General features: G+C 50.9%; 2 protein-coding genes across 3 annotated transcripts; one reads left to right on the forward strand and one right to left on the reverse strand.

The window, feature by feature from the left end:
- Positions 1-1,265: 1,265 nt before the first annotated feature.
- SNX21 (sorting nexin family member 21) lies at positions 1,266-6,579 on the forward strand. 2 transcript variants are annotated; one of them, XM_032461266.1, is made up of 4 exons: positions 1,266-1,832; positions 2,275-2,453; positions 5,301-5,327; positions 5,492-6,579. In XM_032461266.1, the coding sequence occupies exons 1-4, from the start codon at positions 1,571-1,573 to the stop codon at positions 6,164-6,166; spliced, it is 1,143 nt and encodes a 380-aa protein (XP_032317157.1). In that variant the 5' UTR covers positions 1,266-1,570; the 3' UTR covers positions 6,167-6,579. The 2 variants fall into 2 exon arrangements, with proteins under 2 accessions (XP_032317157.1, XP_032317158.1); XM_032461267.1 differs by lacking the exon at positions 5,301-5,327 and having other exon boundaries at positions 1,267-1,832.
- Positions 6,575-17,522, reverse strand: ACOT8 (acyl-CoA thioesterase 8). The gene is made up of 6 exons (XM_006187622.3): positions 17,297-17,522; positions 15,870-16,006; positions 10,984-11,209; positions 8,918-9,075; positions 8,207-8,401; positions 6,575-6,820 (listed from the first exon to the last, which is right to left on the reverse strand). The coding sequence occupies exons 1-6, from the start codon at positions 17,413-17,415 to the stop codon at positions 6,702-6,704; spliced, it is 954 nt and encodes a 317-aa protein (XP_006187684.1). The 5' UTR covers positions 17,416-17,522; the 3' UTR covers positions 6,575-6,701.
- Positions 17,523-17,662: the final 140 nt, after the last annotated feature.

Genomic DNA, 17,662 nt, shown 5'->3' on the forward strand with positions numbered 1-17,662 from the left:
TCCCCTATTTCCTAGCTGTGGGTCTTGGGAAAGTCAATTTGCCTCAATTTCTTCATCTTGAAAATGGATGATTATTGTCCACAGACAGCCTCCTCCCCAGGATGTTCTGAGGGTAAGACATGACCCCATGTAAAGGACCAAAGGGAAGAGTAACAGTTCAGTGGTAAAACGCGTGCTGAGCATTCACGAGGTCCTGGGTTCAATTCCCAGTACCTCCATTTAAAATTTTTTAAAATAAATTAATTAACTACAAAAAATAAATTAAATGTCTAGAACAGGATAGAGGACACAGTGGAACCTCAAGTAATGAGAGTTCAGCTCCTTCTGCACAGAGGGAGGGCAGGGAGTGTGTGTTCCATTCAAAGCTATTCTCTCACCCCTCTCTCCTGTGCCGTTTAAACAGGGTAGGAGCTACCAACAGAGATATTTCGCTTCTTTGGTTGTATAACTAGCAACATCTGCCCTAGTAGGGACTAATATCTAGGCCTTCTGACAGGAAGTGACAATTAATTCTTGACCTTCTGCTGCTCTCTGGATAAAAGATAAAAACAGCACACTGAGAAGTGGCAGAAATTACCAGGGCTGCAGCGTGAGAAAAGAACATGGTGCAATTCCGGAGACCTGGGTTGCAAGGCCCAACACTCTGAATCCTCTGGCAAGCTGTGTGACTTTGGGCAAGTCACCCAACCTCTCTGGGTCTCAGTTTCCCCATTTGCCTCCTTCCTATATGTGAGGCTCAGATGAGATTTGTAAAAGCCTGTGAACACTGTAGAAACAATAATCATTGTGTAACTGATCGTTCTGTCAGCCCTTGCTCTGTGCCGGGCACTGGACAGAAGAGCTGCAAAAATAGTATTAGTATTAATTATTCTTGTTTTACATATGAGAAAAACTAGGATCAACAAGGTCAGAGGTTAGATTCCATCTCAGATCACGTGGCTTCTCTTGGCCTTGGTTTCCTCAACAGAGAGACGGGCTTCCTACTGTTGTTGGTTGCATAAGGACTTTGAAAAGTTGAAGAGTGAGGGGTGGAAATTTGGAGACTGGTTGGGGCCAGGCTGGGTCTCCCAGAGGGGCGGGAGGAGTTAAGAAGGGTGTGAGCTCCTCCAGATTGGGCAAGATCCCGCAGGAGGCCTAGGGTCACCCGGGCCTACCCAGGATTCCCAAATCCCTCCTGGAGCAAAGGGCCCGGGATTCCCGGGCGGCTCCGGGAGCGGGCGGGGCTGGAGGCGGGGCGGCGGCAGGAAGGGGGCGGTGGCAGGAAGGGGCCGGAGCGGCGCTCAGAGAGGCTTGGGCCCGGCGGAGTCCGGTCAGGCTCGCTCAGCCGCCCGGGGCTGCACGGGGGCCCGCCGGGGCCCCGGCGTGCTGCGCCGGACGCGGGAGGGGAGGCGCGCCAGGGGGCGAAAGAGAGCTGAGCAGAGCAGCAGGACCCCCGGCGGGCAGGGGCGGGGCCTCCGAGTTGCCCCTCCCTCCCTATCTGGGCCACGCCCCGCCTCCTCCCCGCGCGGGGCCGGGGTCAGCCTCCCGCCCTGGCCCGGGACCTAGCGTTGCACGCTCCCCCTAGGGTGCCATGGCCTCACGGCTTCTGCACCGGCTGCGACACGCTCTGGCCGGCGACGGCCCCGGGGAGGCGCCGACCGGCCCCGAAGCCGAGCAGTTCCCGGAGAGCTCGGAACTGGAGGATGACGACGCCGAGGGCCTGTCGTCCCGCCTCAGCGGCACCCTGAGCTTCACCAGCGCCGAGGACGAGGACGACGAGGACGACGAGGACGACGACGAGGCTGGCCCTGACCCGTTGCACCCCCGGGACCAGGCTGCGGGAGAAGACGCAGGCGAGTGCGGGAGGATGGAGGCGGGAACCCTGGTGCTCGATTAGGCCTCCGCCCCGGCCGCGTTCCCGAGTTGATCCAGCTGAAACTCGCACTTTTTTAAGTGCCCCAGCTACTTCTTGGCTGTGTGACCTTGAGAGAGTCACAACACCTCTCTGGGCCAAGTTCGCTTTTGTCAAATAGGGAAAATCACTCCCATATCAGGGTTGTTTAGGGCATTAAATGTACAGGGTCTGGGAAACAAACGGTAGTAATGGTATTGGCAGCTATGTTTTAGGGGTGGAGATACTTGTTTAACGCCTACTGTCTGTCAGGCAGGTGCTTGGCACCCGGCCCCTCTCTGGCTCTCCGTTTCCTTTTATATCAAATGGGGATAAAGCCTTTATCACCTGTTGGGAGGATGACTGAGGTCATGGCACGTAATTTATTTCGAACCTGGCTCCAGGCCCATCCTGTGCTCATGCAGAACGGAGTCCCCCACCTGATGGGCAGCGAGGCAGTCAGCCCCTGGCGCGGCAGTTGCAAGATTTCTGGAAGAAGTCCCGGAACACCCTGGTACCCCAGCGGCTGCTCTTCGAGGTGACCAGCGCCAACGTGGTCAAGGACCCGCCCTCCAAGTACGTGGTGAGTGAGGGTCCAGGAACCCCTGGACTGAGTGAAGAAGTCTGGCTAAGAGAAAGCAGGGAAAACTCCAGCTTCCTGGGGGATCTGGCTGTGTAGTGAGAAATGGCTACCCCATTTTAGATGGGGAAACTGAGGCCAGACAGGGGATGTATCTTGAGCAAGTCCTCAGGCAAATGACTTAGCTTTTTTGAGGGATTATGGACCTGCCTCCTAGCCTGACTTTGAGTCTAAGAACTGATATATGTGTCCCCTGTCCCCTGAGTGTTTTCAAATTGTAGCAAGATGCAACATACACAGGGAAGAATATTATCCAAGTCAGATTTGAGACCCAAGTTGCATTGGTTAGTGGATAGAAAAATGGGTTTTGGAGCTTGATTCAGATCCTAGTTATTACCAGTTGTTTGACTTTGGGTGAGCTGTGAAACCTTGATGACCCTGTTTCCTCATCAGAGCAATGGGGATAATGCCGGGGATTGTTGCAGGAACTACAGGAGACGGTACACAGAAAGCTGTTAGCATTGTGCCTGGCATTATGAAGTGTTCCATAAAATGGCAGTTCTTTTATTATTACTTAAGTTTGGGTAGAACATGTCTGGCATCTAGGGCCTGTTGTGGCCCTTTTACAACCCAGGGGAGTCAGTTCTCCAGCACCCACAGCTGTACAGAATAAGCTTGTCCTAAGGATGGGGTTTAGGGGGTTGGTGGGGTTGGGGTGAAGAGCAGTGTTGGGGAGGCCCTGTTTTCCTCGCTGTGGAAAGGAGACACTGACGTGGAGAATGTGCTTAGCCTCCCTGAAACCCAGCCTAACTGGCTGGCCGTGGCAATGGCGGCTCCCTGCCTCTCACTTCCCTCCTCTTCACTACCCTCCTCCATTTCTGACTCAGCAGGAGGGGGGCCTGGAGCCCTGTCCCACATCTGGGCCTCTCCACCCATCTTGGAGACTCTTAGTAAAAAAAAAGGCCACGCCCCTGGGGTGAGTGCTCAAATTCCAGCAGGCGTTGACTCTGATGATCAAGTCTTAAGTGGCAAAAGTCCTGATAGGGGAGCGGTGGGGGGTCATGCACAGGAAGGGGGCACCAAGGATCAGGTACATAGGAGAAGCTGAGAGGCAAGGAAGTAGTGGGGGGGTAACTCTGGGAAGAGAATGACAAGACAGCCAAGTATGGCCTGGCCCATGTCTGGGGAAATGAATCACCTTTGTTCAATGAGGACCCTAAATCCTGATTTAAAATCCCTTGAGGGTTAAGAGCAGAGGCTTTGGAATTAGGTCGGCCTGGGTTTGAATCCCAGCTGGGCTTTGTGACTTAGGGGAAGTCTTTGAGCCCTTTGCCTCCTCTTGGAGCCTACTTCCTCAGCTGTCAAACAGATGAGGACACCTCCCTTGCAGTGCTGTTGTGAGGATGAAGTAGTAGATGTGAAGTGCCTGGCACAGCACGTGGCACAAGGTAGGTGTGACTCTCACATCTACCTTAATTAATTAAGTTAGTGGAGCAACTCCCTCTTGTTACTACCTATCTCAGTGGGACATTAGAAGGACGAGATGAGTTAATGGATATAAAATGGGTTTTTGTCTAAAAATAAAAGCTAGATGAGCACAAGGGGTCACTACAGACCAGTGCGTCTGGTTCCCTGGAATATTTAATAACTGTTCCTTAAAAAAACAAATGAACAAAAAACACAAGGTTTTGCAGTAAATATGTAGTATGTTTGGGGAATGCAGAGTCGAATGAGAGTAAAATAAGTTTCTTTATTGTTAAACTTTCTAACCCTGAATATTAACGTACACGGTGAATCTTCAAGAGAAGGATTCAGCGGGCAAACCTAGTTGACCACGGGTGGCCAGGATATTGGCAGTTTCACAGAACAAATTCAAGAGAAAAATCTGGGTTTGGTGTCAGTAATGCTTTATAGATTAATCCATATTTGGGTTCTCACACCTAGGGGTAGGCTTCGTGGTCATCTTGTCCAGTATCGCTTTCCCAATTCTCGTCCTATCTAAATGCTACTTGGACCATTCTTTGCTTCACATTTGTCTTCAAATCAACCTATTTTTTTAAATTATCTTAAAAGACAACTTTATAGCACAACTGTATGGGGAAAGCCTCCCTTGCCATAAAGAGAAGAGAACCATTATAGTAAAAGCAGTGAAAGGGAAAGTGTCGTGAAGCTATGCCCCAATGGTGCTGCCTGAAGAAGGCCCTGACCTGAGATTCACTTTATGGCTCTTTTCTAAAAATGGAGATGAGAAGTGTTGGAGAAGAGCTTTTTTTTTAAACCAAACTGGAGAGCCTCTCAATTTCTAGTCAGAAAGATTCACAGAGAATAAGAGGGGGAACCACCTCCTGCCTCTGATTCACTGTTACTTACTCCAGTACCTGCCAGCTACAAGTCAACATCAGTGCACATTCCACATTTGAGTAAAGGCTGAGCTGGGCCAGCGTTGCATTCAGTAGAGCTGGAAGCAGACCCAAGAAGGGGACTGCCTTGCCTGACCTCACCTAGTGAGGGAGTAGCTGACCTGAGGTTAGAAACTGGCCCTGAGAATGGTGTACTTTTCACGATGGTCATGATGGGGGCTGTGATGGGCCCTCCAGGTCTGGATTGGGGTAACCTGGCTAGGGATGTGGGGCTGTGTGTCCAGAGTAGAACAAAGCTCCAAGCTGGTATAAAGTTGGCTTTAGAGGACCAAGCAATGGGCCTGGGTCTCAGCACACCGCTGTTTTCCAGAAGGGCTATCATTAGAGCTAACTGTCCCATGGGAAGGGAGTGCTCCCTGGCAGGGGCAAAAGGGGCGGTGGTCCAGGCACTGAAGCTCATCTCTGTCTTTTTCTCCCTGTGCTGCCTTGGGCCTGGGTCATTTCAGACGAACCTCAGGTAAGATGGGACTGGCCTCCCGAGCTGCCACCCCAGCAGCTCCCACCCTCCTGGGCCTAGCCCCGGTGGGAAGAGGTGGGGGACGAGAGTTGGAAGTGTGGGGGTGGGGAGGGCAGGGGTCCGTGGACAACTTGCACCCGCCCTGACCCCCACCCTCCCTGCAGCTCTACACCCTCGCCGTGATGGGCCCGGGGCCGCCGGATCGCCAGCCGGCCCAGATCTCCCGCCGTTACTCGGACTTTGAGCGGCTGCACCGAAACCTGCAGCGGCAGTTCCGGGGCCCCATGGCGGCCATCTCCTTCCCCCGGAAGCGCCTGCGCCGGAACTTTACCGCAGAGACCATTGCCCGCCGCAGCCGGGCCTTCGAGCAGTTTCTGGGCCACCTCCAGGCCGTACCCGAGCTGCGCCAGGCCCCGGAGCTGCAGGACTTCTTCGTGCTGCCCGAGCTGCGGCGGGCACAGAGCCTCACCTGCACCGGCCTCTATCGGGAGGCGCTGGCGCTCTGGGCCAATGCCTGGCAGCTGCAGGCCCAGCTGGGCATCCCCTCAGGCCCAGACTGGCCCCTGCTGACCCTGGCCGGGCTGGCCGTGTGCCACCAAGAGCTGGAGGACCCTGGGGAAGCCCGGGCATGCTGTGAGAGGGCCCTCCAGCTGCTGGGGGACAAGAGTCCTCACCCCCTGCTGGCACCCTTTCTGGAGGCCCATGTGCGGCTCTCCTGGCGCCTGGGCCTGGACAAACGCCAAACAGAGGCCCAGCTCCAGGCCCTGCAGGAGGCAGGTCTGACCCCGACACCACCCCCCAGTCTCAAAGAATTACTCATCAAGGAGGTGCTGGACTAACCTGGCCCAGACTGAAGGCCACTGTGGGGAGAGGCACTGCCCCTAGATGGGCGCTGGAGTTGGGGCTGATGAGGACATGGACAGCAGCTGGGAGGCTATAGGGGGTGCTGGGAACCCCTAGAAGCTCCACAGAGAATTTGCAGCAGACCAAGGAAACATGGTTCTGTTGAGCTGGGCTCAGGACAAGCTTGGGCTAGGATGGTGCAGGGAGAAAGTCTGATGCAGCCTCTCCAGCTTATGAATATCTGGGGACTGTGCCCCAGGTCAGGGTCAATGTTCCCCTTTCCTTGGGCCTCCAAGCCAGAGGCAGCCTGACCAAAGGGCCAGGGACTCTGCCTCTGGAATCCTGGAGTTGATGGCTGGAGGGAGGGCTGCAGTTCTGGCCCAGGGGAATTAAAGGCCAGCAGCTCCAATGGTATGCGTCTCTTTATTGGATGCCACAGACAGAGGGCCCAGCCCTGGACTGTAACTCCTGCCTCAGGAGTCTGGGTAGAAGGGAGAGCCTTGAAGCCCCAGGCCAAGCTGGTACCTCTGGCTACAACTTGCTCTTTGAGCCCTGGGGTGTCACTCGGATCACACCTTCCTGGGCACAGGTCACAGCCAGGACCCCGTCCTGACGCCACAGCCGCCCTTGAACCAGGCCCCGGGAGCCACCTGCAGGCAAAAGGAAGGGTGAGAACGGTCTTCTCTCTCCAGCACAGCCAAACGGGCTCCTTGAAAAAGGTGGGACTCAGGGTGGGCTACCCCATCGCAGGCACGCTGGGTGCTGTGGTCACTCCCAACCTCCACGTGCCCTTTTAGGAGTCCATTACATTGGGTCACTGGGGTTAACACCTCCCATGGGAACCCCGCCTGGCAATTTAAAAGCACTTTCACGTATCTGCTGGCTTCCTCAAAAAGATCTCAAGGGGAGAAGTTCTGAGAACAGTCCTCATAGCTTGGTTAAATAGATTTGCCCTGCTTCTGGCCACTTGTGTTAGGAAACTAATCAGTTCCCTTTATAATAAGTCAAACCAGGCCCTCCAGGCTGGTCATTCATTTAAAAAACAAAGAAAAAGAGCTATGCCCAACCCAAAGGGGCAACCCTCCCTCCCCACCAAGGGATTCTCCCTTGCCTGCCCTGGGCCTGAGTCTGATGTTTCGGAAGGGAACTGCTGGTTTGTCTTACCGCAGTAGCGTTCACTTAGTTCTCACAGTAGCCAAGTGAAGCTGGTTTTGTCCCACTTTTCAGATGACACTACAGTCCAGAGAGGCTCAGGAACTTGGCCTTAATGATCAGGCCAAACCCAAACCCAAGAGAACGAACTTCAAGGTGGTTGTTCCTGATGCTGTTGGTACTTGAGAACCCCCCTGCCCTGAGTTTAAAGCGTCCTTTAAGTTTTGTCCCTGTTTCACAAAGCTTTTCTTCCCTTGAAATGTTACTTCCTTGAGAATTCTGGGCTTCTCTCTTATCACCATAAGGAGTGTCCAAGTAGTGGGGCCCTGGGAGACTGTCGAGTGCCCTGACCACCACCAACCAGGTTAATTGTCAGAATCACTCAGGGAGCTTCTTAAAAATAGTTTCCTGGACCTTATCTAAGACCTGCAGAGTCAGAATCTTGGGGGTAGAATCACAATGTTTTGAAAAAGCTCTCCCAAGTAGTGGTCTGATGGGCCACAAGCTTTGGATACCTCTGCTCTAATACAACCCTGTTTGTTTAGATGGGGAAACAAGCTCAGAGGAGAGATGGGACTTGCCCAAGATCATACAGAGAACCTGAAGTGGTTCTAGACTAGACCTGAGTCTGTGAGATAAAGTGAATCACTTTCCCATCATGTTATACAGAAATTAAGAGCTGAGCAGGTGTCCCAATCTCAGGCCTCACCCTGTCATTTTGAAGACAAGGATGCCACAGCCTAGGGGGGCAGGAGAGGAAGTGATCTGTGTGGTGCTCCAGGGGAAGTGGGCTGGAGTCGGGGGCGGGGGAAGCGTCACCCCAAAAAGCAGGCCCCTTGCCACCCCAAGGTCAACACCCTCATCCCATGTGGCCTGACACTCACCAGCCCAGGGGCTCTCACACTCATAGAGCATCCAGTGGTCAGCTCGGAAAGGAGCGTGAAACCACATGGAGTGGTCCAGGGAGACCATGAAGCGCACCGTATGCTGACACTGGTGGGGCAGTAGTGCTGTGCCCAGGAAGGCATAGTCCGAGATGTAGGCGGCCACGCAGCAGTGCATCTTGATGTCGCCCTCCCCTGCAACAGGTTCCGGCCCCATCATCCCTGGGCTCCTGGGCTTTACAGCTCAGGACCTGCAGAGAGGTGGGGCGAAAGGGGCTGCCATGCACAAATATGCAGACTGTTCAAATGCATGAGGGCACCTGGTCAGAGGTTGTTTGTGACGGGGAATAAGGGAGGTGGGGACGGGGGAGGGCGGGGTGAGTGAGGGTTGAAATCCAGTCTTCATTCCCCAGGTGTCCCTCCCTGGACCCTGGAAGTTTTTCCAATTTGCACAAAGGCACCTTACGGTTAACAGCGGACCTGGAGAATTTCACTCGGCAAGGTGTCTTGCCTTCCCCAGAAAGGGCTGACGTTAGGATGATAGTCACCTCCCCGTTCTCCCCATGCAAGGGGCTGAGCCAACTTCCCCATCATGTGGATAAGGAAACAGGCCCAGAGAGGGGAAGTAACATGCCTAAGGCCACACAGGGCAAATGAGGTGCAGGTCTAGACCCCCAGAGTGTTTTCCTCCAGTCCACAGGGTCCTCTTACCAATATAGCCCCGAGCTCGCACCCAGAACATCTGTCTTGGCTCCATGCTCTGCATCTGGCCCAGAGTGGGAGGGTTTACCAGCTTGATCTCAATGGGCACCTCCTGGGCAGCAATTCGGTTCAGCCCCACTCGGTACTTCTCCTGGAGGTTAGGGTCCCTGAAAGTAAAGGGAAGATGGACTGGGGGAGACCCAGGGAGATGGGGGGCCTCTCCTCTGAGCTGCCTCTTCTGACCCCCTTCATTCCTCTCTAGGGACTCCCGACTTATCCCCAGAGCTTCCCTCCCTCTGGCAGGCAGGACAGGATAGTATTTGCATCCCTTCATTGCCCCTTAAGAGCCCTGTGGCCTTGTGCAAGTTAGTAATCTCTCAGCCTGCCTTCCCATCTGCAAAATGTGGATAATGCCAGTAACCAAACTGGAGAAAACAAGATAATGCATCTAAAGTCAACACATCATAGAGTCCCATGGCGTACCCTGTAACAGGCACCGTTCCAGGCATTTCACACACCTTCCACACCCCTGTGAGATCAGTGCTAGCATCACTGCCGCCTGATAAATGAAGGCAGCACAGAGAGTGCAGGTAGCTTGCTCAGGGAGTGGGAAGAAGCGGGAAGAGAAGGCGGGTTTCTGACGCAGGCCGTCTGGCTCCATGGTTCGTACTCTTAACCACTTCTCTATTCTAAATACTCAGAAAACAGGCTCCCTGCTGGACCCAGGTATAACCTGAGTAACTGGGGACACTGTGTCCCAGCCAGGGAACCCCCTTCGCTCCAGTAACGATCACCCCTCATGCTCTTCCCTGGTATTTCCATTTCCATCCCTATCCTCTTGAGCACCGTCTAAAAGAACCTTCTGTGATGATGGAAGTTTCTAGATCTTCACTGTCCACTATGGTAGCCACTAGCAGCATGTGGCTTTCGAGGGCTTGAGCTGTGGCAGTGTGACTGAGGAATAGAACTGCTAATTCTCTTAAACATTAATCAACTTCTTATAGCCACCTATGGTTAGTGGCTTCTCAAGCACACCAGTAGATTTAGAGACCTTTAGGAACAATGTCTTCCTTTCATTTCCCAAACATCTCTGGGTTCTGACCACATCCCAGGCTCCCAGGCTCCATGCTTATATAGTGCTCTCTGTCAATAGTGCTATAACTTCAATTTACTGAGCACTCACCAGTGCCTTACTACCTATTCTCTCATTTAATCCTCACAGCAGTCTTCTGAGGTAGGAATTATGATTAGGAATTATGATAACTGAGAGCACAGGGTGGGAGAGCAACTCACCAAACTCACACAGCTGGCAGTGACAGAGTCCAGATTTGAACCTAGGGCTTTCCCGGGTTCAAGCCTACCTCCGTTCCCATCCCATCATCCTGCCCCACCTCGTGTGGCAGAAGGAGCGGAGCTCTTTTTATGATACAGTGGTGAAGCAGGCAGGGCAGAGACAACTGTTCCCGTTTCTCAGATGAAGAAGCAGGGCTCTGAGAGGCTGGGGAGTTGGGCAAAGGCACACAGCAGGTGGGCTGGCCCAAATCCATGTGACTGTCCTGTGTCAGGACCCAGAGCTCCTTCTGCTGCCCTGGCATTTTTCCAACTTTCTTAGCTGTGATCCAAGTAAGTAATCTCTTTGACCAGGTGATGTTCAGAATACTTAAACACACTACAGGAAAGGCAGCGGGGCCATCACTCTGCAGCAGGGACCCTCACCCCTGCCAGGCTGCTGCATCATGGGAGACCCCGAAGTAGGGGGCAGATCACTCAGGGATGGGGAAGGTGAGCATTTACCAAGCAGTTATAGAAGTTTTTCAATATTTTAACAACCAGTAAAGCTGTACCACTACCTGAACTGTCTGAATCACAAGCCCTGTATTTCACATTGCAATCCAATACACATGCTCTCACACACAACAGGATTCCTGCCCTTATGACAGGCCAGACCCTCCAGTATCTTCTTTTCTAGTCTATTTTTTTAAAATGCTGGTCAAGATCCACTAAAGGACCCCAAGACCCGCTAACAGGCAGTAACTGCAGTCTGAACACAGTCCTGAAGGCTCCAGGTCTCTCACCTTAAATACCGGTCAATGAGGGTCTCGTGGCCAAGCACCTCCTCCGGTGGGGGCACAGTGGGCATGGAGAACTGGTGCTGCATGGGGCTGGGCTGGGCCCGCTGGAAGGAGGCCTGGCAGATGAAGATGGGCTTCCCATGTTGCACGGCCTTCACAGAGCGCACAGAGAAGCTCGCCCCTGTTCGCGTCCGCTCCACCTGGTATAGCACCGGCACCTTCGGGTCCCCTGCAGCAGGCACAGGGGACACGGTGAGCCTGAGTGAGCCCCTTAGTCCCGGTCACCATCACCATAGCGGTGGGGTGAGGGGGCACCTCTGCTGCTCGTTCTCCTCTCTTCTGCTCAGTAGCTACTGACTGAGGCCTAAGGCCCAGGTCCTGGAGATACAGAGAACACCGGATTCTGTCATCTAGATGCTCCCGGTGCAGGCGGAGCCCCTCTCTGTCAATAGTACAGAACAGAAGGGACATTGCCAGATTCCCTGCGTTTAAAGCCCAGCTCTACCGCTCACCAGCCGTGTGACCTTGAGAAAGTAACTTAACCTCTCTGAGCAGTTAACCTGCGAAACTGGGATCCTTTCAGGATTTTAATGAGGATTAAATGAATTCAGAGTTATAAAGTGTTTAGAATAATATATGGCACATAGTAAGTGCTCTGTAGGGGTTTGTTAAATAAATAGCCTCAGTTTTTGTCTTGTTCCCTGTGTGACTAGGATCTTGTCATAGTCCAGTACCATTTTTCTAGATCAGGGGACAGCAGATCTGGCCTGCTGACTTTTTTTTTCTTCTGTTTTCTTTCTTCTCCTTCTTCTTTTTAGAACAAGCAGAGGCTATTTACTCAGAGTTTAGTACAGCAAGGGAGTCATCCACTATCACTTAAAGTTTGGCAGAGACTCCAAGGCACACAGAGGAGTGGGAAAGCTTGACAGTGAGAAAAAAGGTTTCAGGTAAGCCCTGCTTGGAGGCTGTTGGCTGGGGGAAAGCTGTAGGCAGGCTAACTAGAAGCAGGAGCCTATGTAATTGGTTAGGGGTACAGGTTTGGCTTTCCCTGGTTGGTCCTAAGTTGGAAGCAGGGGCAGAAATTAGGGAAGCTGTCAGTTATTAATCAAGTCCAGGCCATTTGGGGCTGACTGTTACAGGGGCTATGGTCCAGCTTCTTGGATCAGTTACTAGAGATGATGGTCTGACTTCCCACAAGTCCCATTTGTAGCCAACAGGTTGGCTTCCTGTGCTAGTTGCTACCAACTGTGGGTCAGAGTTCTATTTTCTATATGATCTGGCCATTGTCTGAATATTCATTCTCTCAGGAAAAGGCTGCTGTCAGTTACTTCATCCTTAATGCAAATGGAAGCCACCTGGCCTTTCTCCTTCAGTATCTGTGATCCCAATGCAGGATGGAAGACACTGGCCCTAGGGTGAGGACTATCAGCCCCCAACAAACAGGTTGGAGAGGGTCTTTAGAGGGAGCGAGTCTTCCTGGTGTCCCTGAATTCCTTTCGTCTGAGTCAGACCGACCTTGGAGAACCCTGCCGCGTAGGTAGTGAGATGGGATGATTTTCAACATTGAGATGAAAGAAGCAGTTCTAGGGAAGTGTTACTTCCTCCACCCCAACCAAATGGAGAACCCTCCAGACACTGGAGGCTCATTCAACAGCAATAAACAGCACTGTGAACCCTGAAGCCCAGGGGGTTGGCTCGGAGGTTTATTACCCAACATCGCCAAAGGGGCATTTTTATCAGAATGGGGGTTCCTCAAGGTCAAAAGCCTTTGAGAATGGCTTCCCAAGAGTCCAGACACTGGAAATAGCTACAAGTGCAGCCTGATTCTAGGGGCTGGGAAGGAGGTCTCCCTTCCCTATCAATGAACTTAAAAAAAAAAAAATTAGCTTTCATCCAATCCTTGGGCTGCAGCAAAATGCAGTACTTTCAGTTACTAGTGATTTACCCTTCAATGTGAACGAGTTCCAGACCTGCTCTTCAAAATTCTTATTGGAGAAGAGCAGGTAGGCTCTGCAATATATTGAAGGAAGGGAGCTAACAGTTAGAGTGCATTAGTCATGTTGACTGGCAACAAAGAGGCTGCCAGATATTTCTCCAGCAAAGATGAGTTTATTAGGGAACAGAATTGCAATTCAGGATCTGCAACTATGACAATCCACGTGCAAGTCCTCTGCACAGCAGAGGAAGGAGAATGCTCTTATTGAGGGGAAAAGGGAGGGCTATAGTATAGTATAGTTGAGAGGGCTATAAAAAACAAAGAATACGTGGCTTTTCATTGGCTGAGTCCTCGGCAGGAAAGAAGAGAAGTCTCTTCTCTTCCTGCTGGTCTCTGCTATTGTTGTAGGGTGTGAGATCTTCCCCTTCTGGCCTCCCAACTCAGTAGAGGTTTCTGTGTACAAATCTTTTACAGTTACTATGGTATCTTTTCTCCCGTTGGTCTCACATTAACTATGCAAAGTGGGCTTTACCCTCATTGTATAGATGAGGAAACTGATGCCCTAAAGAACATTTTTTGGTATACAGTCAAGCCCATTTGTTTATAGTGTCTGCTAGTGCTTTTGCCCACAAAACCTAAAATATTTACTATCTGGCCCTTTACAGAATGTTTTTTGACTACTGCTATAGAGTCTCCAAGTTCTAAACCTATACCAGTCAGATGACTCCTGGATTACACTCTTCTACCTATCCTATAAATACTTTTTTGTAAATCAAAATACAAACCAAAACCCCTAACTGACCAACATTCTATTCCAGGCTTTTACAAAAAGAATTGATATGATAAATGGCCAAGGACTCCCAGTATCTTTTATTTTCAAATAACATTGGAGCACCATCACTGTTCATAAATCTTGATGTACCTGGTCATCAAGGGGGTCACATCACAAACTAATAAAAGAGCTTCCCTTTTTGCCTTGCTGCCAGGAAGCTCAGAACTAATTTTTATATAAAATTGCAACAATATGCCTTAGCCTAATTTTTTGATCATTTCCACCAAATCCCATTACTACTAGCCTCTTGGCCCTTGAATTTTATTTACCATTATTTTTTAAAATTTTGTACCAAATGTTTTATTTTTTCCATACTTTGTTATTTATCTTTATTTGCAGATTATATTCCATTATAGGTTATTATAAGATATTCAATATAATTCTCTGTGCTATACAGTAAATCCTTGTTGCTTCTATTTTATGCATAGTAGTTTGTATCTGTTAATTCCATACTCCTAATCTGCCTTGACTTTTATTTTAATAGGCCTATAATAGCTGTCAATTATTTTAAGCCATCTTGCAGGCTTCCAAGAAGCAGGTAGGGACACAAATAATTGGTGATTATTATGAAATACGAGTGTGAGCCCAGCTCATTTCAGACTGCCCCTGGCTGGAGAATTTCCAAAGAAGTGGATCCTTCCCCTGGAAGCTGGGATGGGCTCTCTCATGGTTTGGAATTATTGCCCAAGAGTGGAAGAGAAAAGCGCAGAAGGAAGCCAGAGTGTAGAGCTTGGAGCCACACAAACTCAAGTTCAAATCTCGGCTCTGCCGCTCTGAGCACTTGTGGGAGCTGCTTACATAACCACTTTGGGTCCAAGGTTCCTTACAAGTAGAATGGTGGCAAGAATGCTCACCACCTCTGTTTACTTATGAGGATTAAACAAGGTACAAAGCTGTGCTCTGTAACATGCATATTTTAATTACTCCCATAAATTCATCATCAAAAAATACTGATAGCAATCATTTATGGAAAACCCATAACATGCCAGGCCCTGCACTAGTTATTTAACCTGCCTGCAAAGACTCTTAGAATTCTTTTCAGAAACAAGACAATGAAACTGAGTAAGGGATCAGGTAATGTCCCCACCCCCACAAAATAAAACAAGACTGTCTCACTAGGCTAGAAGGATTACAATATCAAAAGGCTAGCAGTTTTGGAGTTTTCAACCAAACTGAGGAAACAAAGAGCACATTTGCTCCCAACTAGCATAAAGGTTAACAAGGTGGCTGGCCTGCCCCGAGATAAGCATTCAAATACTTTATGACTGTCAGGGCAGGACAGGAAATAAAAGGATGGGAAGTGAGGGGCAAGGGAATGTAGTATGAAAAGGTGTATTTACTATTAACTATTTTTATATTTGTAAAATAAGGGGGGAAACCCATTTTTTAAGATATGGATCACATATTATAAAGTACCATAAACTCTTCTCAGCTGATGGAACTATGAAGAAGAGACTGTCAAAATTGGGAGCATTGGCTTGCAAGGGAGGGAAAGCAAGTGAGATTTTGATGTTTCTCAAAAGAGAGCCTGGGTTTTAAAAAATTACTCTCTCCTTCTTTATTTGACCCCAGACCTGTAAGCAGCTATAGAGATCTCGCTCGGTCCCATCCCTCCTCCACTTTTCAGATGGGATGAAGGAGGGGCCGGGGAGGGTGGTTATCTCACTCGAGGTCGCAGGGCAAATCAAAGGTAAAGCTCAAACTAGGCCCAAGGTCTCTAGATTCCCAGGCTGGTGCGCTGTTCTCCAAGTTAAGCTGCCTGCCTCCAAACACTCAGGTTACAGCACCCCTCTGAGGACCCAGCACAGCACTGGCACCAGGTGTGTAAGGAATAAAGAACCAAAGACCCACGGGAAACAGTTAAATAACAAACTCTTGAGCCAGAAAAGAAGTCCCCAGTGTCTTAGCAGGTATGAGATCTAAGGCCCTTCATGGTTCCAGGCCTAATTCCTCTCTAGGGTCCCCTGAGGGTGATCCACTAACTCTCCCTCACCACCCCTCTCTCCTCCTCTTCCCCCTCCATCTCTCTCCCTCTTCCTCCTCAGTCAGCACCCCCAAGGCCAGGAAGAAGTAGCTGCTGGGCCACCAGGGCTGGGGCAGGGTAGGGAGGGGGTGATTTACCTCTGCGAACAAAGTAGCAGTGCAGGGAGTGCACGTGGACATCCTCACTCACAGACTTGGCTGCAGCCACCAGGGCCTGGCCCACGATCTGACCCCCAAACAGCCGCTTGGTTGTAGGTACCCAGTAATGTGTTCCTCTGTAGGGAGAGAGAGAAAGCACGGAAGACTTGGGGGCTGGGCCAAATCCTGCAACTATCAATGAGCCTCTAGTGCAGGATCTCAAAACCTGATTGGGGTCTGGGATCCTTCGAGAATCTGGTGAAAGCCATGGATCCTTTCTCCAGGCAGATTTCCTAACATCACTCTACATACAACTTCTTCAAAGCCTGAAGGATCGCCCAACCCTTCTGTGGATTTCACTTAAGGATAATGAACCAACTGTATATTTTACACTAGGAGAACAGGGGATCAGACAGAGAAGTTGACTTGAGCAAGATCACACAGCTCAAATATTGCCATCCTGAGCAGCATCTGGATCTTTTGACCCCAAATTCAGTGTTTCTTCCATTGCCTATAACAGGGTAAGGCAGAAACTTCTCGAGGCGTTGAGTAGACCAAGACAAACCACCAAAGCTGGGAGTCGACTGCATTAAGGCCTGCCACTATGTCCCTCAACTTCGACAGTACAGTTCTTCTAGGAACTAGATTGAGTTCAAAGGGTCCTCAGACTTCAAGTCTAACCCCTTCAGTGTACAGATGAGGACACTGAGGCCCCCAAAGTGTAAAGTTTTGCCCAGTGCATGAGCCCTGTGGAGACTTAAGATTTAGGTTTCCAACTTCCCACTGCCCAGCCTAGCATTTTTTCATATAATGCATTGTAAATAGCTCTCCAGGGAGTTATTTGTAATTTGTTAAGAGGGGCGGGTGGGCAGGGAAGACAAGTTAATGCCTAAAATAGCTTCCAATCAGCCAGGAGGGGCCTTGGAAGCCCAAACTGTTAAATCTCCAGCAGTCAAGAATTTAAGTGGCATCAGGAAGGAAACTGGCACAGGGCTCAGAATGAATAAAGACCTACTAGACCCCCACCTAGTGGTGGTGGGGATGGGGTATATAAGAGAAAATGACAGTGAATATGCAATGAACTGCAGATAAGTTTGTGCCCTTGGACAAATCACTGTCCTTTGGAGCTGGCTCCCCCAGGGACGTGACTCCTCAAGGGAGTCTGCTGAGGATATCTTAGATTACCCCTTTATTTGCCCAGATTGCCGGGACCTCCTAGGGATGGGATATGCAGACCACTGCGCCGAGGAGGAAGCCGGGCCAGCTATGTCAGGCACAAGTTCCCTCCCAATCGCGGCAGAGGGATCCCGCGCAGAGCCCATCCTCATCCTGGGCGCTACAAGAAGGGGCAACGAGGTGGCGGCAGTCAAGATCAGAAGCCTCCGTCCCAGTAGGGGGTAGTCCGCGGACCAGATGCAGCCGGCTACCTGAAGAGATCCTCATCCAGCAGCTCGAGGTTGAGCACGCTAGTGACCAGGACGCTGCGAAGGTCCCTGGGAGGATCGCCGTCGCCCTGTCCGTCCTCTGGAGCCCGCGGGGACGACATGTAGTTCGTTTGCTGCCGGCCCAGGACACTGCGCTGGGCGGCACACGCTGAGACCTGGACCTAACGCGCAGCTTCCGGCAGAAGCTAAGTAACCGGAAGCCCCCTGCAGGCACTGAGAAAGTGGGATGCAGGTTATGATTGGTCGGTGCTCCTGTCAGTCTTCGGGTAAGTGTCCGTATCTGCTCTCTAGCGATTGGACAAAATGAGTGCCAGTCCGAGGAACCCGTGTGTAATTGGATGTGACAAT

Source organism: Camelus ferus, chromosome 19 (assembly GCF_009834535.1).
Source record: "Camelus ferus isolate YT-003-E chromosome 19, BCGSAC_Cfer_1.0, whole genome shotgun sequence".
Lineage (NCBI taxonomy): Eukaryota > Metazoa > Chordata > Mammalia > Artiodactyla > Camelidae > Camelus > Camelus ferus.